Source organism: Colletotrichum siamense (assembly GCF_013390195.1).
Source record: "Colletotrichum siamense strain Cg363 chromosome Unknown KSG_Cg363_contig06, whole genome shotgun sequence".
In the NCBI taxonomy this organism is placed as follows: Eukaryota; Fungi; Ascomycota; class Sordariomycetes; order Glomerellales; family Glomerellaceae; genus Colletotrichum; species Colletotrichum siamense.
The window spans coordinates 2,973,486-3,001,010 of NW_023501019.1; the positions used below are offsets into that span (position 1 = coordinate 2,973,486).

Below are 27,525 nucleotides of genomic sequence, written 5' to 3' on the forward strand. Positions count from 1 at the left end.
ATGCGGGGTAGAGACACCGGGGCCAAGTACGGGGTAAGCTGCTCGGGGTGCGAGATCTTCCCCGGATTCTTAGATCGTGGAAAACATGGGGGATTGTGGAAAAGTGTGGCCTTGAGGCAGACGATGGGGGCGTTCTGACTCTGTTCTTCTCCACACTCCGCACTGAGCTCTGCACCCCGCGAGTGTGAGGGGAGACCCCACGACTTACCCCAGATGTGGTCGAGTCAGAACCGTTGGAGCTTCTGAGTCGATAATTTCGTGACGTATGCCTACGAGAGTCTCTCCTTCGATATCCAATGGAATCACACGAGTTTCAACGGTTCTCAAATACAATCCCAGTTGGTGGCTGAGAGCAATAACGCGCCTACAGGGGATAGGTGAGTACTGCTCCGCGACCTGTTTGGACTACGCGGCTGCGGCTGTCCCATTAGAGTGGCAGATTTTCTGACTCGAAGTAACAGTATGCGATCTGCTCGATTGAAGGAGCTATTGTTCTGACACGTCTCTATTGTTCCTATCTGACGCTGCGTTGGTTGGTCTGCTGGACGATCGCGATACGGTTTCTGACGCAGGCTGCGATTATGCAACCCGCCTAATAGGGGAGGTCCAACAGCAAACATATGCGCAAACAACATATCTACGAGCCTCGGCGGAGCGGGGAAGACATGAAGTTGTCCAAAAAGGCTCAGACTTCTCTTCTGGGCTCTCTTTCGTGACCCAAAAAAGTTCAAACCTGAATCGCGCTGCCTCACAGACACCATGGCGATGACGGACCTTCAACTCTTCCAGGCCCACTGCCTTTCCTTTGTCGTGGGAATTCAACTTCATGTTTTCGTCTTCCGAATCGGAGAATGGGATATCTCGACCACGACACTGATCCGGAATTTCTCTCTGGGCATCGGACTGCTCACCGCGGCCCTTGTCCAGCTGGCCTCTGAGACTTTCCCTACGAATGCGGCCGCATTCAGAACAGCATGCTCCCTCACAGCCGCCCTTATCGGAGGTATTTACTCCAGTTTGTTCGTGTACCGCGCGGGCTTTCACCGGCTCAATTCCTTCAACGGGCCGTGGATGGCCCGCATGTCGAACCTGTACATCACGAGACGCGCGCTCAAGAAGTTGCACTTGTACTCGGAGGTGCAAGATCTTCACAACACGTACGGTGACATCGTACGAATTGGTAAGCAAGAAAGACCGGAAAGGGCTGAAATCGTACGATGAGTTGTGCAACTAACATGACTCGGTTGCAGGCCCGACTGAGTTGTCTATCAACAACCCCAAGGCTATCATGCCAATTCATTCCAACAGATCACCATGCACCAAGGGTCCGTGGTACGGAGTTCTGCATCCCATGTACTCCCTGCAGCTTGTTCGCGATAAGCAAGAGCATTCTGTTCGGCGCAAGGCCTGGGATCGTGGGTTCAGCTCGAAAGGTATCTATCCCTTGCCGATCCTACCCAGTCCCGTATATTGACATGGAAGCTAGCCCTACGAGACTACGAGTTCCGAGTTGCCAACTACACCAATCAGCTTCTTGATCAGATCGAGGCCCACAAGGGCAAGCCGTTCAACATTGCCGACTGGTTCAACTTTTACAGCTTCGACGTAATGGGCGACTTGGCATTTGGCAAGACTTTTGGGATGTTGAAGGAGGGCATTAAGCACTACTTCATGACTTCCCTGCATACGGACATGCAGGCTATTGGGTCGTTCAGCCATATGCTGTGGTTGTTCCCTATCTTCAAGAACACTCCGATCTTAAATGCAAACAACAAGAGGTTCTGGAAGTTTGTCACTTCTCAGGTGGATGAGAGAATTGCGGTATGAATGCGGTTGCCGTCTCAGCTGGACAGGGGCTCAGCAACTCAAAAGCTAACGATGTCTCACAGAATCCTCCCGACCGCCCGGATGTTTTCTCGTGGGTCCTAGAAGACTACCAGGCCATTAAGAAACCCACTTGGCAAGACACTTTAAATCTATATGGAGACGCATATCTGATCATCGTTGCTGGAAGGTAAAGTTCCCCTATCGAATACGGGATAGCAGCCCCCGCAACGGACCCCGCTAACATTTCTTTTTCCCTTTCCCCCCGTCACAGCGATACAACAGCCGCATCCCTTACTTGCCTCTTTTTCGAATTAGCCCAGAAGCCAGACGTCTACAAGCGCCTAAGGGATGAGATTGACGAGTACTTTGCTGAACATCCCGAACCCGAGCACTCCGCACTCTCGAAGTTGCCGTACCTGCAGGCATGCATCGACGAGGCGCTGAGGCTGCACCCGCCCGTGCCGTCCGGCGTGCAAAGGATGACGCCACCCGAGGGCCTCGATATTGACGGGACGTTTATCCCGGGCAATACCATCATTCAAGTGCCGACGTATACAATGTTTCGAGGTGAGTGAAACTTTTTTTTTTTTTTTTTTTTTTTTTTTCTTTTTCCCCCTCGGGCGGTCGTGTAACGTCCGGGTACGTATTTCGGAAGTTCCGTAGTGCTGACGGAACCTAAATGTGACAGATGAACGTATCTTTCCGCACGCCAGCGAATTCATCCCAGAGCGATGGATTACACAGCCAGAACTGGCCAAGGATCCTGCAGCATTCGTCCCCTTTGGCACCGGTAAGCACTCTAATCTCACTTCATTTTTTGTGGTCGCTGCAATCGGAATTACAAGAAACCATGAGAGCTGATATGCGGGTTCCAGGCAAGTATTCGTGCGTCGGCAAACAGCTCGGGCTGATGGAGGTTCGATACTGCGCGAGCCAGATCATTCACCGGTATGACGTGGCATTCGCGCCGGGCCAGACGGCAGAGGCCTTCATTGAGGGCAAGAAGGACGGGTTCACGTTGTCGCTGCCGGAGTTGGAAGTGATTTTCAATCGGAGGGAGGCCGGTAAACAAACCGCATAAGCTGCGTGCAGATCGGCGGTTGTTGGAGGACGGACGGGGTTGACTGGGAAAGCTGCTATTAGTGTTGGAATGTCTCTGATGAGTGGCCCTGTGCCGTGTTTAATAAGTGGGCGAGATGTTCGATGACATGTCACAATTTGAACCGACGCAAGGTACAAAAGTTTGTTGTATAGTAGCGAGCAAAGCCGCCCTGCATTGAGACCAATGGTGGAGTTGCAGATGTCCAAGTGTGTTGAATCTGTGTGTGAGATGATGACAAGAGCGCATCTCAAAGAGCTGAAGCGCTACTCAGGAACGATCGCTAGGGCTGGTGTGGCCACGCCAGCTGAGTGACATGCAGGGGAGACGACGCTTTTAGTACTGGCAGTAAGCTTCCAGTCAGGCATTGTCAACGTCCGGACCCGGCCTCCGCGGAATGCATGGAGGGCTAATTACCCCCATAGAAATTGGGATGGAAACAAACGATGTGCGGCAACTAAGACAGTTCCAAGACAGATGCACCTCAAGAGCGTGCCGGACTCGCCATCTGCAGCGCTGATTCGCCAGCGTACCGGGGCCAAATCCGCGCCGGCTCGACGGCGTCGAAACTCTATCAGAGCCACGCAGAAGCCACCGCCTCCCAGGATTGCGCCCAATGTCACGTAGGAATCCCGTTTTAGCTAGTCCTCTACTGCATAGCACCTGGACAGACACACAGAGCAGCAGTGTCAAAGTGTCCAAGGCAAGGGTACCAGCATTTTACCCCACATTCTTTGATCTCTCTGTCTCTCTTCAACCTCTGTTCCGCCCCTCCCACCACCTGGGTAATGCTCTTCCGCCCTCCATCCACCCATCCCCTTGTCAAGCTCAAGCCAGGCAAAGACACCAACCTAAGCCAGGGGTCCCTCTCTTCAGCTGTTCCGTGATGCTAATTTGCCCGCCCGTCAGAAGAGAAAGAAGCTTCCTCCGTCTGTCTTTTTCAACTCCCGATCCCCTTTTCCCCTGATTGTTATTGATGCCCGCTCGATCCACTTCTGCACATCTGCCGTCAACTCTCTTCCACACTATCGGGTGCCCGGTTTTCATACAATCTATTCTCTCTCCTTTTGTGTCATAAGCTGACATATCGCTCCATCATCCGCATCCGAACATACGAATTAAGCCGGACCCTAAGCGCCTCAGACAGAGCCAAACACACACACCGCACATCCTCTGTCCCCATCCAATCTGACTCTCCTCCCCGTCTCCCATCTCTGTCAGAATAACTCCCCAACCAACATCCAAATTTGCTCTTTATCAGCACCGCGCGTCTGCGCGCTCTTCTCTCCCAACCATGGCGTCCAACGGGCCAAGCGATGCCCCCACTTCAGCAGCAACACCTGGTGGAGGAGCAGAAGGAGCAGGAGGGGGATCAGCCGCCCCGGCCAAGGTCCCCTCCGAGAAGGAGATCGCCCGCAAGCTCCGGAAACGCGAGCTCGACCGCAGGGCCCAGAGGCAGGCCCGCGAGCGCACCCGTAATCGCATCGCCGAGCTCGAGGCGCTGGTGAAGGAGCTCCGCAAGGACGACTCGACGAGGCTGTCGGCCTGCATGGAGCAGCTGGCCAGCGTCACAGCAGAACGGGACCGCCTCTCCGAGACCCTCAAGGCCATCCAGGAGACGATCCGCGATGTGTCGTCGTCATCGTCGTCGCCGCACCGCCCGTCCGCGGCTGGCGGCCAGCACCAGCACCAGCACTCCTCGTTCTCGACGTCAACATCCCTGTCCGACTCCCGGGATGCGTCTTCCTCCTCGGCGATGATGCCTGGGCTGCCCGCGCCCACCGCGTATAGTGCGCCAATGGGCATGATCCCGGAGACGCCGTCAGCAGCTCATGGCGATGTTCACGCGTTCAGCCAACACCAACATAACCACGACCACAGCAACAGCAACCACGGAGGGGTCATGGCCGTCGGCACGGTGCCGAATGGGATCTCGGCGCCCAGCGTGCACGCGCCCAGTGTTCACGCGCCAAGCTCCACGTCGGAGAGCCAGGATCTCGGGGAGGAGCTCGACGACGACGACGAGTGCCACGAGGACCACGACGACCCCAACCTGATCGTGCCCCCGCCAGAGATGCCCTGCGACTGCATCACCGTCCGCACCCCCGCAGGCCCCGCTCCGCCCAAGGTGAATGTGTGGAGAGCCGTCAACCAGGTGCTGGCGAAGCGGTGCAGGATATCGAAGGAGGCGCACGTCGCCGAGGATGCCAATGACGAGGATATTCCCGTACGGGTGTTATTGGAGGGGTGGGATGCCGTGGCGCGGTCCCGCCCGCTGTCGAAGCTGTGGAAGAAGCTTCGCCGGGTCGACGAGCTGTGTTTCCAGACGTGTCCCAAGACTGAGCGGTTGGCGATCCTCCGCACCATGCACCTGTTACTCCAGTATCACTCTGACCCCACGCCGAGTCGTTACGCCAAGCTGCCGACTTGGTACCTGAAGAGGTTGGTGCATCAACGGCCCGGCACTGAAGCCGGCAGTTTGAGAGACAGTGTTAACATGATGCAGACCATCACAGACCATGCCACATTCCTATGCGATTGACTTCTTTGTTTGGTAAGCCGGCGGCTGGGGTGTATTATGTTGCAACCAATCAAGCTGACAAGCTTTCAGGCCCGGTGTTCGAGAACGTTTCGTCTTCGGACAGCACCACTACTGCAACAACTCCTTCTGGGATCTATTTGGACCCAATTTCCACCTCCTCTGGCCTTACGAATTCCGCGACGCGTACAAAAAGAGTTTGGTCACGGGCCAGTACCAAATATCGCCGGCATTCGAGGAGCGGATCTCCGACATCAACTCGTGGACGATGGGTATGGACTTCTTCACTCGATTTCCCGAGCTGACTGCCGATATACCGGCGTTCCACTCCATCTCCCAGTCCCTGACACCGGCGGTGCAAGCGGCCACGTCGCCTCCGATGCCGCAGCAAGCTTCGTTGGTACAGCTGAAGGAGCGGGACCAGCGCGACGAACGCATGCTCATCGACCAGCACCACGCTTCGCCCCCGGAGCACCACCCCCAGCAGGAAGTCATTGACTGTTCCCAGACCATGCAGGTATATCCTCCCAGCATATACAGCATGGCTGCGCCCGCTTTTATGGAGGATTTTATGCCGCCAGGTTACGATGTCAACGCGGCGGCCGCCCAGTATGGCCACATGCAAGGATACTTCTGAGGCCCTTCGATTTGTGTGGGGATCACAAACAATATCTCGGCGAACATCCACCAAGATGCAGCATATAACCGACCAATCGGTCTCGGAAAAAGCAAAACAGCCCTTGACTGTGAATGACTAGCAAGTGCTTGCGATATGCGGCAATTGTGGCTTCGAGTCTGCGCCGATACGGAAAGATGTTCTGGGCGGCCGGCCTTTCGGTCACTTGTTCCGCTCCGCAACGTTCGCAGAGGCGGTCCACCAGCGCTAGGCTTAAGGTGAATATTGCGGCAGACTACATGTGCTGCCAAGCATCTGTCGGCAATGAACGTCGACGCGTTGCTGAAACGAAGGCTTATAGCCTCTTGGACATCTCATGATACGCCTCTATACCACGATGGTCTGGACTGCCGCCGGAAATGAGAAAGTGTAACTCATGGGCCCAGTCCATGGCCTGGGGAATTGTGGCTCATTTGGTAGCTTGATTACCAACAAGTAAACACGGCGGATGATCACGCTGAAGCAATCTGGACTCGACAAACAGAATTTGATGCTGTAAAGGAGCAATAGCAACGGCCTGAAAGAGGTCGGGTCTGAGCTCATGGTATTGAGAAAAAACTGATTGCTATGAATCGCAGAACTGGAAAGTGCTGCTTGATAATGAGAGGAGTAGTTTGCCTACAGGCCCGTGTAAGATAGTTTGGAAGCAGTTAATGAAGCCTGGTGAATGCGCCAACGTGTGAATCGAAAATATGTCCACGTCCTGAGTTTTGACTGTACTTTGAGTAATCGCTTAATATACTTTGCCAGTCACTAAACCAACACAAAAAGCAATTTGTGTCTATGAGAAGAACGTCTCGGGTCTCTCGAGCAACTCCCCATCAAGAATGATATCCACCTTCTCGTTGTAGAAGGACAAAAGCCCGGCTATTCCTGCGCTCTCATGTGTGGTTGTCCTGTAATACCAGACCAGGTTCTTGTGCTCCTCACCATCAATGACGACATGGTAATACTCCGCATCCCCTTTGTAGGGACAACTGGTTATAAGGTCACTTTTCCGGAGAACGAGCTGGTCGACTGAAGCAAGCGGCAAGTAATACCTCGTCGGCAAGTACGTCTCTAACAAGTGGACCGCGTAATCTGACTTGGCCACCGTCTTACCGGCAACTTGCACTTCAACTGATCTCTTAGACGGAAGGATATCAATGCGCTTGAAGGGGTCTTTCGGGTGGACGTAGATGGGGACCTCTTCCTCGAGCCATTGGTCTAGACACACATCAGCTACGAACTAAGGCATGTACGCAATGTGAGGTCTCTTACCCATGCTTCCGAATTCAAGTCGGATCATACCCTTCAATGCTCCGCTCAACTTTTCGTCGTCGGAGAACCGCAACGCGCGATCTGTGGTGAACTCGCCAACGCCATCGTGAGCAGGAATGGTGAGTTCTACCACAGCAGCAGCAGGCGATGAAGCGTCGTCGGTCGCGTTGATTGTTTTCTTGTCTTTGATTTTGCAGTTCTTCAGGGCTGTGGTAGGCACGTAGTACTGCGGGTAGGCAATGTGCTCCCAGACATGCATAGCCTTCGTCGTATCGACGATGAACGTTTGATTCAGTATGACCCGAACACGGCGGGCAGTCGGTCTTGTTCTTTGTGGTCCATCTTTGAGCAGAAGGCGCGCAAGCTCAGGAAGACTGCATGATGTTAGAATGGACTCACGAGCAAAACATGAGTTTGGGCTGCAGTACTTACTCTGCGCGGAATTGGCCCGGCTTAGACATTCTCACGGCGTTTCTGAACCGATGCACTGGGAGATGTCTATTGCAAGGAGTGTGCTGGTCAACACACGAACCTCTCAACCCCGCATGCAGTATCAGCCTGTGACGTCTGTCATTTTACGTAAGCGGGAGTATGCCGGAGCTCCCGCCGGCAAGACGGATGACAACGGCCCCACAGCCCCGGACATTGTCACGGAGGACGGTGAGAACCTCCGGAAGGATCATAGGAGTTGTCTAGCGGCGAGGACGTATCGAATTAGCCTATTGATACCTTTCATGCGACTTTAAATTGAGTTCGGGTCAGAGTTTGTGAGAACCGAAAGCGAGGCGCACCATACGAACATAGTCGCCCAAGAGTTCCCCCTCCGTCTTGCGAAGCTCAATGGCTGTCCGTTTCACCCCAACGCGCCAGGGACTTGGGTTGATCTCATGGACTGAGCTGAAAAAGAAACATTCTTCGATAGACTGAGACAGGCGTCCGGGTAGCGAGATGGAGCCGGCCTGAGATTGTTCCGGACTAGGTCGTGGTGGCGTGAGCGACCGGAAGCGGGGGCGCGGGAACTTGCCGTCTTCCGAGATCCCGCGAGCTGCTCGTATTCCACCCTCTATTCATCCGCCGGTCAATCAAGGACGTGATAACGCTCTCATTGTATGAGCGCATTCTCATTAAATAACATTCAACACCACGCCGAGAAGCAATGGCCACCCAAGCTCCGGCTCCGCGTCCGTTGTGGGCCACTGTATTCGACCGTGCCGTTGGGTGGTCACTCGGCCTTCCCTCCGAAACGTGCGGCTACACCTTCGAAAGTGTCAAGATCCCCATCTCAAATGGCATAGTCCTCGCTGCAGACCTCTACCGCCCCGATGGCCAGGACCCCGCCGGCACCGTCTTGGTAAGAGGCCCCTACGGCCGCGGCATCTTCTTCGGCATGCTCATGGCCCGCATCTGGGCCTCCCGCGGATATCAAGTTCTCTTCGTGAGCTCCCGCGGGACTTACGGCTCCACCGGGGCATTTGACGGCGGATCCTCTGAAGCTCAAGATGGGCAGGATGTTGTAGCATGGATGAGGGAGCAGCCGTGGTACACCGGGACGTTCGCCACGCTTGGCGGATCGTATCTCGGCTTCACTCAATGGGCTCTCCTGACGGACCCGCCGCCAGATATGGTCGCCGCAATCATGACGGTTGCGCCTCACGACTTCGCCGAACGCATGTGGGGAACGGGCGCTTTCACGCTGCAACAGCATGTGCAATGGAGCGACAGCGTTGCGAATCAGGAGACTCGCGGGATCTGGGGTACAATGCAGGCTTTCAGAAACCCCAACCGTCTCGACCCGCTGTTGAATAACATTCCGTTGGAGCCGGCGTTGAAGCGTCACTTTGGCGAAAAGGCGCCGTGGCTCTTTGAGCAGATCAAGCAGCCAGACCTGGATCACCAGGTCTGGGCAGGCCAGAGGCATGGCAGAGGCTTGGAGAAGGCCAACATACCCATCTATCTGGCCACTGGGTGGTATGATATCTTCTTCGAGCAGACGATGGAGCAGTACCAAGCTCTGACTCAACGAGGGTGTCCCGTTTCTTTGAGAATTGGTCCCGGCGGTCACATGGAAGCACAGGGCTCAGAAACCACGAGAGATACCCATCGATGGTTGGAGGCCCATCTCGCTCGGAAAAAGACTGCCCAAAGTGTCCCGGCAGTGAAGATCTATAGGGGAGGAGAGGCTCCCGAATGGCTTGAATTCTCAAAGTGGCCTCCAGCCACGAGCCACAAGGAGCTGTTCCTGGCTCCTGAGGGCAAGCTTGATGGCCTGCACTCGGCGAATGGTGACACCTCCAGCTTCACCTTCGACCCCTCTAACCCGACACCGACTGTTGGCGGGGCCCTCCTATTTGGAGGAGGTAGCGTGGACGATACGGAATTGTGCGCCAGAGACGACGTCGTGACCTTCACATCCGAGCCGCTGGCTGAGTCCCTCGATATTTTCGGCCGTCCGTCCGTCGACCTCGTGCACTCGAGTGACAATCCATTCTGCGACTTGTTCGTTCGACTCAGCATTGTTGATGGCCAAGGTCGGTCCCACAACATCACGGAAAGGTATCGGCGGATCGAAGCCAGCAATGAAGGGAAATTGATCGACTTGGACCTCTCCGATACCGCGTACAGGGTTCCAGCAGGGTCGAGAATTCGGCTTGTTGTGGCGGGTGCCTGCTTCCCAAAGTACAGCATGAATTTGGGCTCTGAGGAGGGCTTCGCAACTGGCACTGTGGTCCGGCGAGCTCGTCATACCATTCACGTTGGCGGGGACAGCGACTCCTGTCTCGTACTTCCCGTATGGAAGAACGTGTAATCTTGAGGACATTCTTGTCATCATGTGCTGCTAGCAGAATTCTGGTTATGTGACGGGTATCTAATCAAAAGTGTTAAACTCATTCCTGAAACTGGCTAGGGTTTAATGGTGGTGTGGCAAAGAGTAACCTAAAGTCCACTTCGCTCATCGATTGCATATTTGTCGTCCAGAAACACACATCTGGCGTTGGGTAGTTCAAGACCTCCGGGCTCTCATACATATTCGTATCATCGTCCATGCTGGCTTCGTTGAAACTTCCTGGTTCCGGTTGGCCAGCTGCCTGCGGCATTTCCTACTCACGTCAGCTATGCCCTGTTCTTTCCTCCGTATGACACATATGAGACAGACCTGCTCGATGGTATTGTCCCGCCTTCCCAGAGAGGATGGTGATGAGTCGTCGATCCCATCGGCGGGACGGGCTGGAAGCTCGTGCACATACCGCCGTGCAATGTGCGAAAACTCACTCAGATGACTTCCTGGTAGTGATCCTTCGGAAGCGTGGTCAAGAAGGCTGAAGTGACCAACGGCGATATCCAACAGAGTGAGATTTGAGCGGACATCGGGGTGCTGTGGGTTGTAGATGATGAAGTCAAATAAGATGAAAAGTGCCGACAAGGGCATGATGGCTAGAGTGCTGCATCTGAGGGTTAGTCGTCGCAGACTGAATTCCTGATAAGGATGAGCTTTGACTCACAATACTGGTGTATACGGCTCGACATCGATGTAGCGAGTGAGCTCAATAACAGTCCTAGCGGCTTGTAATAGGTCCTTTCGGCTTTCTTGTTGTCTCTGGCCACCTTCCTCGTCTAGTTGAAGAGACATTCGTTCTAGAGCAATTACTAAATGAAAGTAGTAAAGTTGCGTCGAGAGTGCAGTTTGCTTGGTGCGTGGGTCTGTGAGCCGCTGCTTGTTCAGCTGCTCTTTCGGCCCAAAGTCGACTGGAATAGATTGTCTCCAACTGTCCAGCATAACACGGAGCCGAGAGATGGCGGATAACAGGACTGGTGTGTCACGGGTGGACGCTGTGACGGAAAAGAGTTGCTCGTATGCCACGGAAAGAACCCTGCCAAATCGTATCGACGACAGAAACCAGTTGTATACCCCGAATGTCGACTCTGGAACGTTGGGAATTGGGCACCCAACATCGTAATCGGCAATTCCGGAGCTGCGTCTGGCTTGAAAGCTGTACTGCTTTTCGAGATGATATATCACCCAAAAGGTCCTCCGGCATACCGCCTGACCTCCTTCTAAAGCTGATTTGTGGTAGCGAAGGGCTAGGGCCATGCGTGTTGCCTCGGCAAGAATCGAGTGTTCAACCTGAAGGTAGCATGCGTTCATAGAAAATACCGACATGGCAGTCAGTGCTTGAAGGCCAAGCAGGGAGTCTCCAAAGTTGAGGATATCGGCAGTATGGCTGAGGCATACCCGGAAGAGTTCCCAAGCTCGACCCTTTCCCGGATCGAACGAGCCCTGGCCAAAATGCTGACATCCCAGAGCTAAAACAGCGTGATACAAGGCCGAATACTGTAGATCATCTTCCAAGACTTTGTCCAGTTCGGGGCTGAATGCCTTTTCTTCAAACTCGTCTCGATTCAAGAATGGGTAAACTGGATGCAGTGTGTCGAAGTATTCTTGAATGCGGCATTAGAATCACAATTACATCTTCAGATTTCCGGTGGCTCTTATTTTGTCTGGTAACTTACGACGAACGTAAAGTCTTGATTCATCCGCCGGAATCCGGACCGGGGGGCACCTGCGCTCAGAGCCGAGTCGCGAGAGCACCTCGTCGGTGCGGGTGAGAATACTAGATTGCAAGGCAGCATCTATGCCATTGACTAGATCTCGGATCCGAGAATCGCCAATTCTTTGCACGAGTTGATCCACTTTTTGATCAGAGAAGTAGGCTAGCCCTGAGCTCGGAGCTGAGTGATTGTAAGATTTTAGTAGCTAACAGAGTCTCGGGAGTGGTTACCTCGTCGGTCCTGCATCTGTGAATTGTCATTCAGCCTGAATGGCCTAACTGTCAGCTGGGTCACCCACCTTAAGCACAGAAAACTCATCGTAGAGAATTGCTTCAGCTGAGTGGTCTTGCAACAGCCTATCTATGAAGCATTCCGAGAGCGTTTCAACATGTTTATGAGAAGATCCAGGGGTCGACGTGTTTGGAGTCAAGGGCACTGCGCAGCAAAGTTGGCCGAGGGACTACTGTAGACTGCTATTGAGATGTTACTAACCTATCTTCGAACGTAGCTTTCTCTGCAATATGCTAAAATGACAAGTTTCGTTTCGTTTCTGGCTTTGTGTTAGGAGGACTGGCCTCTGTACGCAGGACAACAGCGTAGACGGGCTTACAATGCAGTTGTTGCACGCGACAGAAGCTCCTGGTGGAGGCGACTGTACTGCGGGTCGTTAGCTGAGTCGACCACGCGTTATGAGCATACGCGGTTCAGCTGTTGACTTGCTTACCAATGCATCGAACCTTTCGATTTCGGCACTGGTCGCATGACTTATTCAGTCTAGTGTACATGGCACCAGCTGTTTGCCCTCGGCTGTCAGAGGGCATGGTGTTGGTTGACTCCATGCATGTAAGACAAGGGCGGATACAATGTTGTAGGCCGAGTTCGAAAGGACTGCGGTTCGGCGAGTATGCGCAAAGAACTCCATGGGGGATGTGGTTGAGATTCAGCGGAGAGAGTTCGGGGCTCGGTACATGCGCTACTGGTTTGGACGATGCCCACGCTTTGACATTGACGAATCTGGTCGCATGATTGGCGGACTTTGACTCCGCTATTCGGTGCTCGGGTCTTGGCATAAAGTTCCGGGTAGCTGGGAGACAATCCAAGAACAGCACTCGCATTGCCGGACAAGTAGCGCAGGTCTCCATTTCCAAGTTTTGCATGGGTTGGCCATTAAATAATTTGAAAACATGTGTCAACTGTGTTGTGTTCTCGGAGAGATTTTCACCAGGCAGCAAGTTCACTTCAAGTTTGGTAGCCAATGTGAACCATGTCAGTAAATGTGTCCAATTATTTCACATCTTGATCTCGTCTTCATCGAACTCGAAAGCTTTCCTCATTGCCCTCTCAAATAGGTCCCAAGTCGCAGGGTCCTCTTCCACAGGAAAGCTTTGAAATTGAGAAAGAAATTTCTCAAATTGGGAAAATTCGGACTGAACATCACCCCGTAGATCTTCACCAAGATATTCTGCCACATCCTTTAGAAATTGATCTTTGCAAACATTTGCATCAGATACCAGCAGTCGTTTTACATTGCGACCACCGACAACCTCATAGATGAACGCAGATGTCGGTAGATCCTCGTGGTCAAGAATCTGAAGACCTTCGGCCAGCCTAGTACGAAAGATCTGAGAAAGAACCCTTCCTTGCTGGTGAAGGTGCGACATTACACGATGGAACAGCTGGAAAGGGCTGATTCCATAATCGGCCAGCAGACGGTCTCCGCCTTCGACGTCGGTAAGACCCAATAGTCCATAGACCCTATCCCGCGGGTCTGAACATCGATAGTCCTTACAAAAGGCAAGAAGTCGTGTAAGTGTAGGTCTTGCACCGAAATCTGGATCGCGATTGGTGTATGATGGCTGTTTAGGATCTGTTTGCCAAGATCGCCGCAATTTCGAAAGCTCTCGGCAACTGTTCGCATGTTTGTCGATACTGTGATGATTTTCTTGCTTCGATAGATGTTTGAATCCAAGGTTGGTTTTGTTCGAGATACCGAAGGGCCGAAATTGTTGCAGGGCTGGCCAAGATATTGCATCATTGCCACAAAGAATGTAAAGTTCTTGAGGTAGTGTAAACTCCTGCACAATCCAGATCCTTGACCAGTAGGGTCTTGAGACTAGCCATCTAGCGTCTTTGAAAGAGAACTGCTTCTTGGCTTTGCGCAGAAATTCGGGTCTATCATGTCGAGAGGTATGCTTCAGGTTTCGGAGATATTGGAGTAAATCTGCAACGTTCCCTTCCGCCTCTCCAACCCAAGAGATGACGAAGGTAGCTGTAGAAAATATGTCTTTCATAAGATCGACCTGATAACCACGTTCGAACACGTCATCTTGGTTGATGCAAATGGCGTCAATCCAAAAGTATTCCGGACATCGGCTTTTGGTGTTTCTTTGGCTGGATATGCTGTTTTCCTTATTGAAAGCAATCATATAAAGCTGTTGAAGGGCGTGCCAGAGACCCTCACGCACATACAATGTTTCACTGTTGACGGCGATCGCATATGTTGGTTCCGGAGCACCCCAGACATAGGACAATCCGATGAAAGGGGGAGGGTCGTTGAACGTGTGGTTTGTCAAAGTGCAGCTGATTGTCCCCTCCTCCCTTTTCGGAAGGAATTTGAGGAGGCGCGTTGACCGGGTCTCTCGGTCGAGCGGTGGGTAAAGGACTTGTGATGTCGACATGGTTTCCGTATCCTGTAAGGACGCTTCGGAATGAGAGACCTGAAATATTCGTGAGGCAACAAGAGGGGTCGGTGGCTTAAGAAACACATGAGCTAGACTGAAATCTGCAGAATGAGGGCACATTTATGCACGCTAGTGGAGATTGATGGTCGTTTCTGTCCAGCGTCTACCGATTGGATGTCAACTATGACGCACCGGGGCTCTCACTGCAGGATTAGTGCAGCTTATGAATCCCTCAGTGCTATTACATTGGCTAGTCAACAATTCGTATCGTCCCGCCGGCCGAGTCATAGGACGTCTCACTGAAAGTGCGAAGCATTTGCACGCATATGCAAATTAAGACGAGTTCCAGTATGTCATGTCAACCCAAGATGTATATCCGGGAAGAACCGAATCGATGGTGACGGCGCTGGAAAGCTTCTTTGCCCAACTGACCCGAGTTCCGCTAGCCCCAGTTCCAGTGTTACCATATTCGGCGTAGTAGACATTCGCGGTCGGGTTCGTGCCCCAAGCAGACCATCCGACCGGCTTCACGACGTCGCTGAGTTGCGAGTTCTGGACGACGACGCGAGCATACTCCCTCCACGGGCGACCGAGCACGGTCGACTCCTTGGAGACACCTGCGCCAGACTTGGCGGCAATCGTGGCCTTGTTGATTACGTACCAGTAGGAATCAGCGCTGTCGCGGCCGCTGGCGGTGATATAGCCGGCTCCGTTAATCGCGATAGTGCACTTCTCGAACCATGCATTGCCGTCGTTACCGAAGATGAAGTCAGTAGCACCCTCGATGTAGCTGTTCTTGTAGACCTGGTGAGGCTTGTTGGTGTAGACGGTGTCCTGGTAGCCGACGAAGCTGCAGCCGTAGTAACCCTGGTACTGGCCGTTGGCGGAGATGGCCAGGGCTTGAGAGCCCTTTCCGTAGCCGTTGATGACGTTGACGTTGTAGAGGCTGAAGTAGTTGGTCGCGACGCGAAGCGTGGCTGAAAGATCGTTGCTTCCAGCGTCCGCAGCAGACAAGGTGTTGGTCAAAATGACCTGGTTCTTGGTGTAATCCTGATCATTGGTGGTATAGGCGTAGACTACGAGTTTTCCCTTCAAGCTGGGGATGGAAACTTGACCAGAGTAAGTGCCGGGCTGGATGAAGATGGTGCTTGTGGCAGTCGAGCTAGTTGAGATGGAGTTGATGGCAGCTTGGAGCTGGAGTAAATTCAAGTCAGAAACCAGGTTCTAAGAGATGCCAAATATGTCCAAATAATGTGAATGTTTGATGCTCACAGAGGTGTACTGGCCACCAGACTTGGCAACAACGATTGAACCTGAAGGTGGTGACGTGCGGGAGGCGGCGAGCACGTTGTCAGCAAGCACCACCAAAGAAGAAAGAATGCCAAGGAACTTCATCATGTTACTTGAATGATAGATGTGATATGGGATCGCGGTAAGAGTTCCAAGGAACGCTTTGAGGACCCGTCGCGATGCCCTCTTTTAAGTCGCAACCAGCGCCTTGCCACACCGCCATGACAGAGGCTTGATTGCAGGAGTACATCTAGATTGCTGGAATCTTGGCTGCACCTCTTCAAACACTAGACTTCCCGGTAATAATGAACAGGTACGGCTGGAACGACGGTTTTCTTTTTCAAAAGGTATGACACCCCAATCAATATGATGCGGGGTTCGGAGGGAAGCAAACAGGTGGACTGAAATTCTCCGTCATATGCCGCTATCCCCCCTGCCCGGATATTCCAACTCCCCGCCACCATCGTAGGACACCCTAAGTCGGACTCTGAGGCATTTATCCCGTCCACAAAATACATCTAGGAGCTACTCGTGTCTTGCTTAACTTAAAATCGACGTCGCAATTGCGGGGCACAGCTTCGTAAGTGACCATGTGAGGTATTCAGAGGGGCTGCGTGACAAACGCCAATCTAACCTGCGACTCAATTGCCATTTTGAGCTCTGGGGTTATACAGAGACTCCATTTGACCGAGTTTCCCTTGTGCGATCTCCGTCCCTGCGCTTGCAATGAAAGCAAGGGGGCGCACACGAGAAGCGAGCCGAGGAATTCTTTTGGCCTGAAGCAGAAATGCTTCAGCATCCCAGTGGAGTGCTAGTGACTCTGTTATGCATATTGTGGTGAGGTGGCAGGAGACTATCACCGAAAATCAATGTATGCCACGGCTTTAGAAGAAAGTCGTAAAAAGGCTAGCTCAGCAGAGAAATATGATGATACCTTCGCGAAGCAGCGGATTTAAAGGTTGGGGTTTCAAGAAAGCAGGTCAATTATTGAGCTTGACGAAACGAAATGAGCGTTGCATTTCAAACGATCCTAGTCCCTTTCTTGCTTGACATCCAAGCCGGCGCACGAGTCCCTGCCATCATAGATCATGCCCAGGAACAAACTAGTAGCCTTGACATGCATCTTCCTCAAGTGCACACGGAAGCCTTCGGACCCGCATTGGCCTTCACATAGGCAGGAACATCAGCAGTAGCAGTGAGCGTGTAAGAGTAGCCAGGAGTGAATCCCGTTCCAGAGTTAGAAGCAATAGTACCGGTGCAGCTCTTGTAAGTGTTTCCAGAAGCGTTGAGCACAGCCCCGGAGTCCTTGGTCAAGGGGTTCTTGGTGTTCTCGAAAAAGACGTTCTCCACCTTTGCATTGCTGCTGCCGCGGGCGTAGTGGCCGTAGGAAGTGACGCCGTACAGGTAATTATTGTATAGATGAACTTGAGCGAGGTTGTCGGCGCTCGGGTTTCGCTGGTTGGTGCTGTCGAACCAGTTATGGTTGATAGTGCCACGGGCAGTGACGTTGTCCGTCCAGCCGATTCCGAAGGTCTTGTCGTGGTTGCGGAAGATGTTGTTGGAAACGGTGAAGTAGGTGGTGTCTTTGCGGAGGTCCATCAAGCCGTCGCCGCCGTTCTCGAAGAGGCAGTGGTCGATCCAGATGTTGCTCACAGTGTCGGCCTGGACGCCATCGCGGTCGTTCTCGACGCCATCGCCTAGGTTGGTGTTGCCAATCTTAAGGTTTCTGATGATGACGTTCTTCGCGCTGTTCAGACCCAGGCCGCCCTGGTAGAGCTCACCAGAGGTACCGACACCAATGACGGTCTTGTCGCTGGAGACCTTGATCTCCTTTCCATATGGTGTGACTGTGATACGGCCACTGACTTTGATCACGTACTTGCCAGATGCACTGGCGTACTTCTCAAGGTCAGCTTGAGTGGTGACGGTCACGGTTGTCCCACCAGCACCGCCGGTTGTGCCGCCGTTGAGAGACGCAAAGCCTGGAGCGGAAGCAGTGCAGCCAGTCTGTCTCTCATAGACAGCGCTGGAGGCTGCAGTAGCAACTTGAAAGACGACTAGGAGTGGAGTGGACAGTCTCATGATGGCTTCAATGTTGATCTGAATTGCTGACAACCTAGCGGAATGGATGATTAGACCACTGAGCTCCGATCAATGTGAGCTACCGGATTCCTAAATATTCAGAATACGTCGGACTTCGGACCTTGCAGGACGCTATACGGAAGAGCTTGTCGCCGGCATGCCGTCACCAGAAGCTTGTCATTTACATGAATGATCATCTTGTGGTTGTATTTAGCCTAATTTTCTTGCCTGCAAGCTTTAGACGAAAGCTGAGGCCGCTTCTATGTTCAAAATGTTTGTCTGTTCACTCTTGAGCATTTTCAACACGGACTTCCGATCTTCTGTGGATTTTCCAAAAGCAGATGCCAAGCCTTGCCTAGATTTCAGGAGGAGTTTGGGCGTTCTGGAGTATCGAATTAAATGTATCGCTGTGTGACGTCGCATCAGCAGGAGGAAACATATCAAAACCCACCAGTTGGGTGCCGGGACTTCCCCGCACTGTCATGGTGGCCAGACATCACGCAAAGTCCCGCCAATAAGTAAGCTCATACCCGAACAATGGTTTTGTGCTTTAGGTATACTGATCGTCAACACAATTTGTGGCGTCGCATGGGTGAAACTGACCTCGGGTATTGCTCATTTGGAAAGTAGGGGAAACGGCCGCCTGCAAAGTCATACTGGACTGGGCAACATTTCAGAAAGAGAACATACAAGGGAAAGGTGAGTTGGTATGATATTTTATCGGTTGAGGACAGTTTGTAATTTTCTACTCAGGTGATGTACCTATCATGTTCTTTTAATATTTTGGTGTAGTTATAGTTGGCCAGCATGAACGGCTAAACTCAATCTACCCCAAAGCTAAGTCTAATCATTCTAACGTCTACCTATTGCGTGTCATTCTAACTATCTTCATTATTCATGATAACCCGTCCGATAATAGGTTAGCTACGGGCGCTTTCCTCTTTCCATAAGCGCTCATCTCCAGCCCCAAATGGCCTCATACCTTTTCTTCGGGGGCCGGTCTAGACCGAGTGAACCGAATTCCCAGAACGCAGGCAAACCCAGCCAGTGCCATTGCTCCGGCGTAGTACGCGGCTGGACGAAACGCCTCGAGGCCGTCTGAGCGACCAGACAATGAGTAGAGACCGGATGCAATAGGGGTACCCTGAAAGATGTAAGTAAATCATTACGTGGAGGAACACGAACAAACTCACAAAGAAGAATCCACAGAACCAAGTCGTCCATACGACTGGGATGATGCTCAGCGTGTTCTCTCCACCGAAGGTAGAACTGACCGCAATGGGAGTCAGGCTGAAGAATGCGCCGCAGCCAATGCCGTTAAAGATAAGGTAGATGGAAAAGATGCCGATAGATGATGACAAGGGCCAGACAACCAGCGAGCTGAGGGCCATGAAGAGCATGCAGATTGCGAGGCTCTCAACGGGGCCCAGCACTGAGTCAGCCACCCAGCCAGCGACGACACGACCGAGAGTAGACGCCAGGTTCCAAGCAGCAAGGATGATGACTCCAATCTCCTTGGAGTATCCCATCGATCGAGAGAAGATGGGGATGAAGTAAGGCGGGATGAAAAGAGGGAAGCAAGCGAGGACTGTGCCGCCGACGAGCAAGAGAAAACGGGGTTGTTTGAAGCGATACCTGAGATGGTCAGAGATATGAAAGGAAGACTTTCACTACCAACAAGGTCAATACATACCACTGTAGTTGGCGCGAACTCTTGTTGCCCAGTCTCTTTCTCGATGGGAGGAAGTAGGAGGCTGGCATCGACACTCCCCACAGGATGAAGCCGAGGATGCGGAAGGTCCATGCGACATCCAGATCCTTGACCAGATAGTTGGTGACGACGCTCATGATTGCGGATCCGAGGCTTCCTCCACCGAACACGAAGCCCATTGCCAGTGCCTTGTGCTTCTTGAATAGGCTCATCGGTGCGGTGGAAACAGACTGAAGCACAACCAGTGAGGTTAGCACACATCATTGAACCAAACACCATCGCGGGATTACAAGCTTACAAAGATACACAATCCACCTCCGAGACCAAAGACGAGCCCGTGTAGGAAGAAGAGAGCGATAACATGGTGTGTCAGGAAACTCGCAAGAACCTCTCCAAGACCCATGAAGAACCCTCCGATCAACGCCGATAATCTGTATCCTATCCTACATACGATCTTGTCGGATAAGATGCTGAAGCAGATCATGAACGATGTCGCGAGGGAACCAACAAACGTCAAGGTTGTCAGACTTGACGACGTGGTCTCGACTAGTCTGACTTGCATGATGCCCCAGGAGTAGACGTTTCCCAGGTAAACAAACATCGTCAACGAAGACGCGACGACGGTGATCCATGCCTTTCGGTCATCGAACGTCGGCTCGGGGTACGGAGTTGTCATGGGCGGCGGGATAGTGCTGGAGTTGTCTGTCTCGTCGCCATCTTGTCCGGTGACGGCCGCACCATTGCGGGAAACGAAGGCTTCGGTCCTCTTTTCGACATCCATCTTGAATAACGTGCCTTCAGAGAAACTTGAAAGGTTGAAAGCAAGGCATTGTTCCCATAGAGATAGACCTTTTTCACAGGATCTGCTGCAACTGATAAGGGGTTTGCAGGCATCGTATGTTGTAAGTCGGCTTTCGGATCTCGGGAATGGTTGCAGAACCGACACGCGATTTTTTTCTTCGCTCCGGGATCTCAACCCACGTCAACTATGCCTACTCGTACGAGTCGTAGATTTATGGGACTTTTGTGCATTTACGCCGAACATTCTGACGGGTTCTCCGGGTGGTCGCCCGGGTCCACGCCGCGCCCGGGTTGAAGATCCATCTAGTCGGTTCCGCTGCATCGGCTTTCGCAAGGCGTGGAGCACATTTTTGACTCATTATTACTTCTCATCTCACGATCTATAAAGCGGGTTGGCCTCGTCTTGAGTCTTGTGTTCTCATCGTAAAGACTTTCAGACAACCTGGTTGCAACTTCAGCATTTTGACCAATCCAATCATGGCTCCCGCACGAAACGACGAGCTGTTCACAACGCCAGCCAATGGCGGCCAAGAGCCACTCAGCATCAAGTCCAAGTCCACTGAGGGCAGACTCATGCATCGCTCCCTCGTCCAACATCCTTCCATGGTCGAGTCGGCAAGCGGTGTCTACTTGAACCTCGCCAACGGAAAGTCGGTCATCGATGCTTGCGGCGGTGCCGCCGTCGCCTTGATCGGCCACGGAAACGAAGAAGTCATCCAAGCCATCGCCGACCAAGCGCGGAAAGTCAGCTACGTCCACACGCAAGCGTACACCACACAACCGGCCGAAGAGCTGGCGAACCTGATCCTCGAAGGAAACCCCCACGGCCTCGAAAAGGCCTTCTTCGTCGGCAGCGGAAGCGAGGCGGTTGAGTCTGCGCTGAAACTCGCGCGCCAGTACCACTTTGAAAAGGGTCAACCTGAGAGACTGCACTTCATTGCGAGACGACAGGCGTACCACGGCAACACCATGGCGTCGATGTCGATTTCAACGGTCGGGGCGCGAAAGGTCCCGTACCAAGGCTTCTGCTACCCTCACGTGTCGTACGTCTCACCTGCCTACGCCTACCAGTACCAGAGAGAAGACGAGACGGAGGCGGACTTCACTGCCCGCCTTCTCGCAGAGATCGAGGCCGAGTTTCAACGGGTTGGACCAGAAAACGTCATTGGTTTCGTTGCCGAGACGATGGTCGGTGCTACGGCAGGATGCGTGGCACCTCCAGCGGGATACCTCAAGGGCGTCCGAGATATTTGCGACAAGCACGGCGCTCTGCTGATTCTCGACGAAGTCATGTGCGGCACCGGCAGGACAGGTACCTTCTTCGCCTTCGAGCAGGAGGGCGTCGTTCCGGATATCACCACCATCGCCAAGGGTCTCGGAGGAGGCTACGGCCCCATCGCCGGCGTGCTCATGCACGAGAAGGTTGTGACGGCGCTGCGCCAGGGCTCTCAGGCTTTCAACCATGGACATACATACCAGGCTCACCCGATTGCGTGCGCCGCTGCATTGGCAGTGCAGAAGATCCTGAAGAGGGAGAATCTTGTTGACAGGTGTGCTCAGATGGGCAAGCTTCTGGAGAATTTGCTGCGTACCGAGCTCAAGGACTGCAAGTCTGTCGGCAACATTCGCGGGCGCGGTCTGTTTTGGGCGGTTGAGTTCGTCAAGGATCAGGAGACGAAGGAGACCTTCGACCTTAAGCAGCGCTTCGGGCTGCGCATTCAAGAGAGGGCGTTCGAGAAGGGCGTTGCGCTGTATCCTGGCGCAGGAACTGTTGATGGAAAGAGGGGAGACCATGTCTTGCTGGCGCCACCGTTCACGACGACGGAAGAGCAGCTGAGGAAAATCTGCAGCGTCTTCCGGGAGGCTGTTGAGGAGATTGAGGCGGAGACGACTTGGTGATGAAAAGATGGATTGAGGGTCCCGCGACCCATGATTATACTTTATAGCGATTAAAATAATATTTCTTTCTTCATATTATTAGACTTGACTTCATCCTAAGTCAGCGTGAATATCTCAGCAGCATTCACTTCCTCCAGCATGGACCACCAATTCGGCCACAATCCCTGATCATCAATGTTTCCGTCCGGGTCTATCAATGCCTGAGCGCTGAACGCAGGAGGGTTTTGCTGTTCTTTGTCGCTCGAGTTATCGCCTTCTGCTGTGCCCATCGAGTTCCTCTCGGCGTTGTTGATCTCTTCCAGGTGCTGCGCCGATCTATCCACGACTCTAAACTCGTGTACGGATTGATGGAGGACGTTGAAGTTGAATCGCGACAGACCACGGTATCTGTGGTTATTAGATATCACCCTTTTGTACATCAATGATCCGCTTTGAATTGTTTTGAGCTGAGGCGCGTTAGTATTCGGGTCTCCCTTGGAATCACCAAGACCGATACATACCCAGCCGTCGCCCAGATCCCAGACTTCACTGAAGCTTTTCAAATATTCAATCCCGGTGTTCATCAGCTCCTCGGCCCTTGGTGCGTAGCCCAGGGTGATGCGCGGGAAGGTGAAACCATAGAGGTTGACAAAGCACGAAGAGAATGCGCAAAATCCAGCAAATGGTGTCATCACTGCAACTCCGCAGTCTGAGGCTTCTTGGAGAATGCTGCCTAGATGCTGCGCGGCGCCAAAGAACTCGCGGGCGCTTTCGTCCCAGTAGCCGGGAGGCGCTTCGTCCTCCAATAGAGGCGGGTCGATAGGACCTTTGGGCGGATCTTCGAGTGCTGGAAGAAAGGGAAAGTATTCCCTATGTAACATCATTATGCTGAGAGTTGGAGGGTTAGCAACTGTTCGAATGTACGAGAATGATATTTACCTTTGGTAATAGAGTAGATTCAGGTATACGAAGGACTCGCCGTATCCCAATGTGGCATGAGCAACGACACTGTTCTCAGGGTAATGTAGTCGATGATGCTGTTTCGCCCTCCACTCTGATAACCGTCGTCTCCAACTCGCGACAGGCGACGTAGGCACCCACGGACAGTTCTCCGGCAGGCACATGCCTGGTGCTCTTCGTCCATCGTTGAAGACAAAGGCCATGCAGTCAGAGTAGATGTCGAACCCATCAGCCATCACCCCGAAGCTGTTATCGAGATCAAGGTACACGGACGTCTTGCTACCTCCTGGTGTCAGGATGCTGTCGTTGTCCTCCGATTGGACTACCGAGCCGGAACCAAGCGCGAACTCGGTGGATGTTGGGGGTCGAGGGACGTTGAGCTTGGCCATTTCCTGCTTGGGTAGCACGCGCGGATTGTAGGTCCCAGAGCTAACCATACAATCCATGACAAAACACGCCCAGAATGTCCGGGTCTCAATAGCCATTGTCAAGTCATTGGGTTCGGTGCGATGCGGGATTTCGAGCGGAAAGGGCGCGACACGAGAGCTGTGTAGCAATTGCATCATGCGGATCGCAATTCCTGCATCGTATCAGATAGCTGTCCCTTCCAATCATTAGAACATGACCTACCGCAATGCATCCAAGCCTTGTGAAAGTCCCGGGTACCCCATTCAAAGAGTGTCAGTATGAGCAAGGCCTGTATAACCTTGACGTCTGGCGATTGCAGTATGCAGGCCGCAAGGATTTCAGAGGCGTACACGGCATACCGTTCACTAGGATACAATATCTGCGTCCGCAGTCGGTCAGAGTCTGGGTTCTGCGTCTTGGTCATCGCGAGTACTGTCGCGAGCAGTGCCTTGCTCTCCCTTGAACAATTTGACCCATAGTCTTGCATGAATGACGACGGGTGAATGACCCTCAGCTCAGGAAATTTACGCCAGAACGCTTCGAGTGCAGTAAACACTAGGTCTTTCGGTATACTCTGCAAGTGTCGGTCCATTTCGTCCCTCCTATGTCCATGATGATACTCCGGGCCAACCGACCCCTGACTGGGCGTCGCCGGCCCCCTAGATTGAGGCGCCGACAGATGAACCTGCTGGGACTCGCCATCCTGCTCGACCGAACTCCGAAGGGACGCATCAAAAGCTTCGCCCGTGTCTCTCCGGGCCCGCTTGGAGGCGCGACCGGTGGCATTAACCTGCGGCCGGGTCAATTGGCAGTCGGTCCGCCCCGACTTCTCACACTTGCGACACGGCGGACTTCCGACGTTGACGCATTTGATCTTGGACCGCCTTTGCAGAATGCGACGTTAGCCTCCGATTGATGGTACCACATTCCGATAAGCGACATGGAAGGGGGAAAGGAGAAAACGGCTCTCCGAGCGGCGACGCGGACTTACCGGCAAAATTCGCAAGATAGGCTGGAACGCATTTCCCGAATGGTGGTTTTTCTTGCAGTGTAATTCGATGTCGGCTTTGGGAGGAAGAAAAGGTGTGGCCTGAAAACCGATGAAACCGCAATGAAAAGCGTCGGCTTACGTTTTTGGGCGGGAGAAACACAAAGCCGCCGGCACCGGCTTTGTCATAGTGGATCAAAGAGCGGTGGACCTTGCTGTCGTGGTTATCAGTCGCGTCACGGTTAGTGTCCGGTTCACTCCGATTACTCCGATAATCCAACAATTTGTCAAGGTAGGGAGCACAGGGAGCACATGGCGTTGGGAAGCTGTGGGTTCAGTCAAAAGTTAATCACACGGGTTTTCATTCTGAGAAAGAAGTAGTCCCCGTAAGACCCAGTCATCTATCGAGCCTAGAACGGCTTAGGTGACGTCTAGCTCAGCAGTGAACTTGGCTAACCATGCCTTGTAAATCCCACGGCTTACTTAGTATACTCGACTTGAATTTTCTGGATATTCCAAGCCTACTGCGGATTTGTTGGGGTGATAGAATAAGACCATTTCCCGAGACCGAGAGTGCCGGCCGATCGGCAAGTCAGACCCACCACGGCCGCCGTGCCGGCCCCGTGTCCAGTCGGCGGATGTGAGACATTCTTGCAGATGACGCTTGATAAAGCTTTTCTGACGAAAGACCGCAAGCTTTCGTTCACTATCCCCTACGACAAGAGATAAAATGGCAGACGTCTCTAAGCCCTTGATTGTGCCGCCACGAGATTCAGAGCCCATCAACGCAATACAAAAGCTGCCGTGCAATCCTGCGAGAGTAATAAGTAAGCATGCTGGTCAAAGCAGACGCATCAACTCTGGCGACTTCATCTCTCACGAACTTCCAATTTGAGCATGGTAGACAAGGGTACGCGACAGGCGTTGTACCCGTGGTAAAACCGGCAAGTTGTAACCTTGTTTGACATAGTCGGCACTATTCTTGGCGCTAGTCCTTCCCCGCGACCTCCGCTGACATTAAGCATGTCGCTTCAGAGGCCCCTGCGTCGTCAGCACAAGTCGGACTTCACGTTTCTGAGAAGATCTCATCTGAACCGAAGAGAACCCCAAAGCGCGTGAAGAGGGTGCTGCTCTTATACCCGATCTTTCCTCCCTAGGTCGCCATGAAAATCATCATCGTCGGAGCCGGCCTGGGTGGCTTGTGTGCTGCCTTTGGGTTTGCGCGGAAAGGTCACCACGTCCGAGTCCTCGAACAGCGACCTGATCTCAGTCCCGCAGGCGGTGCTCTTAACATACGACCAGGAGCCTCCAAGATCCTCCATAGTTGGGGTCTTGGCCCGGACTTGAGAAGAGTTTCAGCCGATACACCAGCCAATGTGTTCCGCAATCTGACAACCGGGGAGGTGGCGACTCGAGCCATCGCGACGGACATTTCCGATTACCCAGACTGGGGCACAAGTCGAAGTGTGCTCATCGAAATATTCTACCAAAAGGCGAAAGACGCTGGTGCTGACATTGAATTCAACGCACCAGTCATGAAGGTCGAAGACGACGCTCATGCAGGCTACGTTACCCTTGGCAACGGGAAGAGCCTGGAAGCAGACTTGGTGTTGGCTGCGGATGGGATCAGATCAGTTATCCGCGATCAAATTCTTCGCGAGACCGGCCAACCGATCGATCCTATTATCACCGACGTGACACTCTACGGCGTAAGTCTCACAAAGGAAGAGATGGAAAATCATCCGGGCCTGGCGCCGTTGATGGACCAGTCGTACCTCAACATCTACATGAGTGATGGTGGCCTGGTCCATGTCACGAGCAGATACAACACCACGTCTGGTTCATATGCTGCATTGTTTGGGGTCAAAGGCAGCACTGATCAGAGAGGATTGTGGGATGAAAAGGGGGATATCGAATACGTTCGAGACATGTTCAAGGGAGCATGTCCCGAAATTCGGACTGCACTCGATGTAGCCAAGTCTTGCGACAGATGGAGGCTCGCTGAGCTCCCCGACCTGCCTCGATGGACTAGCACAGATGGAAGGATTTTGTTGTTGGGTGACTCTGCAGTAAGTATCCGTCAACAAATTTCCCGTGGCCTCATGAACGCTGAATCTCTTCCAGCATGCTATGCAACCAAGCGCGGCCCAAGGCTTCTCTCTCATTGTCGAAGACATTGGTGCGCTGGAATATCTCATTTCTCAAGTATCTGATCCTAGCGCAAACGTCAAGACGATCACGTCCGTCTGGCAAGAGATACGGAAAGCCAGATGTGAACGTATCAAGGCTTGGGCGAGACACAACACAAACCTGTTCACAAGTCGATCAAAGAAGCTAAATCCTAGGTCCGGGGAGTGGCAGGTCAAGTCTCTCAAAAACATCAAACCCAACATGAATGCTGAGTTCAGCTCAGGCCCATTTTTGAAATGGGCCCAGGGAACAGATGCGATTGCCGAGGTAAGATCGAGCTCACCATGTTTGAACTGGTATTCATGTTCGATACTGACTCCAAATAGGCCGAGAAGTATTTGAAGGGAAGTCGATCACGTTTGTAAGGCCAATCGGCGCTGGTCTATTGGACGTGTCGCTCCGGATCACCCAAGACATGATTGATACTTGGTTTCACCAGGTCGAAAACTGAGTAGTTGTGAATCATATCGGTATTTCAAGGTTATGTACAAAGTGCAAATATTTGCAGTGAAGCATAATCAGTGAGAACGGAAGTCACCCCTTATTGCGCTTAAGACGCCTCTTGATCCTCCCCTCGTACCAAACTA

General features: G+C 52.8%; 11 protein-coding genes across 11 annotated transcripts; 5 read left to right on the plus strand and 6 right to left on the minus strand.

The window, feature by feature from the left end:
* Nucleotides 1–759: 759 nt before the first annotated feature.
* Nucleotides 760–2,908, plus strand: FCK2-0 (Cytochrome P450 monooxygenase FCK2; the record flags this gene model as incomplete). Its single annotated transcript, XM_036641621.1, has 7 exons — nt 760–1,180; nt 1,251–1,433; nt 1,487–1,821; nt 1,890–2,014; nt 2,099–2,394; nt 2,516–2,617; nt 2,703–2,908. The coding sequence occupies 7 exons, from the start codon at nt 760–762 to the stop codon at nt 2,906–2,908; spliced, it is 1,668 nt and encodes a 555-aa protein (XP_036493500.1).
* Nucleotides 2,909–4,220: 1,312 nt separating this feature from the next.
* On the plus strand, nt 4,221–6,102 carry CGCS363_v009773 (uncharacterized protein; the record flags this gene model as incomplete). The annotated part of the gene is made up of 3 exons (XM_036641622.1): nt 4,221–5,368; nt 5,433–5,480; nt 5,538–6,102. 3 exons carry the CDS (start codon nt 4,221–4,223, stop codon nt 6,100–6,102), a joined length of 1,761 nt encoding a protein of 586 aa, XP_036493499.1.
* Nucleotides 6,103–6,922: 820 nt separating this feature from the next.
* CGCS363_v009774 (uncharacterized protein) lies at nt 6,923–7,862 on the minus strand (the record flags this gene model as incomplete). The annotated part of the gene is made up of 3 exons (XM_036641623.1): nt 6,923–7,347; nt 7,402–7,775; nt 7,834–7,862. 3 exons carry the CDS (start codon nt 7,860–7,862, stop codon nt 6,923–6,925), a joined length of 828 nt encoding a protein of 275 aa, XP_036493506.1.
* Nucleotides 7,863–8,557: 695 nt separating this feature from the next.
* cocE-0 (Cocaine esterase) lies at nt 8,558–10,207 on the plus strand (the record flags this gene model as incomplete). The annotated part of the gene is made up of 1 exon (XM_036641624.1): nt 8,558–10,207. One exon carries the CDS (start codon nt 8,558–8,560, stop codon nt 10,205–10,207), a length of 1,650 nt encoding a protein of 549 aa, XP_036493505.1.
* Nucleotides 10,208–10,499: 292 nt separating this feature from the next.
* CGCS363_v009776 (putative transcriptional regulatory protein) lies at nt 10,500–12,770 on the minus strand (the record flags this gene model as incomplete). The annotated part of the gene is made up of 7 exons (XM_036641625.1): nt 10,500–10,502; nt 10,556–10,841; nt 10,902–11,838; nt 11,911–12,129; nt 12,180–12,195; nt 12,560–12,606; nt 12,674–12,770. 7 exons carry the CDS (start codon nt 12,768–12,770, stop codon nt 10,500–10,502), a joined length of 1,605 nt encoding a protein of 534 aa, XP_036493504.1.
* Nucleotides 12,771–14,963: 2,193 nt separating this feature from the next.
* pme1-0 (Pectinesterase) lies at nt 14,964–16,025 on the minus strand (the record flags this gene model as incomplete). The annotated part of the gene is made up of 2 exons (XM_036641626.1): nt 14,964–15,824; nt 15,903–16,025. 2 exons carry the CDS (start codon nt 16,023–16,025, stop codon nt 14,964–14,966), a joined length of 984 nt encoding a protein of 327 aa, XP_036493503.1.
* Nucleotides 16,026–17,048: 1,023 nt separating this feature from the next.
* pelA (Pectate trisaccharide-lyase) lies at nt 17,049–18,002 on the minus strand (the record flags this gene model as incomplete). The annotated part of the gene is made up of 1 exon (XM_036641627.1): nt 17,049–18,002. The coding sequence occupies one exon, from the start codon at nt 18,000–18,002 to the stop codon at nt 17,049–17,051; it is 954 nt and encodes a 317-aa protein (XP_036493508.1).
* Nucleotides 18,003–18,978: 976 nt separating this feature from the next.
* On the minus strand, nt 18,979–20,494 carry apdF-0 (Aspyridones efflux protein apdF; the record flags this gene model as incomplete). Its single annotated transcript, XM_036641628.1, has 4 exons — nt 18,979–19,146; nt 19,196–19,637; nt 19,696–19,943; nt 20,012–20,494. The coding sequence occupies 4 exons, from the start codon at nt 20,492–20,494 to the stop codon at nt 18,979–18,981; spliced, it is 1,341 nt and encodes a 446-aa protein (XP_036493507.1).
* A 497-nt stretch (nt 20,495–20,991) lies between these two features.
* On the plus strand, nt 20,992–22,413 carry CGCS363_v009780 (putative aminotransferase; the record flags this gene model as incomplete). Its single annotated transcript, XM_036641629.1, has 1 exon — nt 20,992–22,413. The coding sequence occupies one exon, from the start codon at nt 20,992–20,994 to the stop codon at nt 22,411–22,413; it is 1,422 nt and encodes a 473-aa protein (XP_036493545.1).
* A 95-nt stretch (nt 22,414–22,508) lies between these two features.
* Nucleotides 22,509–24,352, minus strand: CGCS363_v009781 (putative transcriptional regulatory protein; the record flags this gene model as incomplete). The annotated part of the gene is made up of 4 exons (XM_036641630.1): nt 22,509–22,859; nt 22,914–23,262; nt 23,332–23,932; nt 23,983–24,352. The coding sequence occupies 4 exons, from the start codon at nt 24,350–24,352 to the stop codon at nt 22,509–22,511; spliced, it is 1,671 nt and encodes a 556-aa protein (XP_036493546.1).
* Nucleotides 24,353–25,911: 1,559 nt separating this feature from the next.
* Nucleotides 25,912–27,303, plus strand: OpS4-0 (FAD-dependent monooxygenase OpS4; the record flags this gene model as incomplete). The annotated part of the gene is made up of 3 exons (XM_036641631.1): nt 25,912–26,817; nt 26,873–27,205; nt 27,265–27,303. The coding sequence occupies 3 exons, from the start codon at nt 25,912–25,914 to the stop codon at nt 27,301–27,303; spliced, it is 1,278 nt and encodes a 425-aa protein (XP_036493543.1).
* Nucleotides 27,304–27,525: the final 222 nt, after the last annotated feature.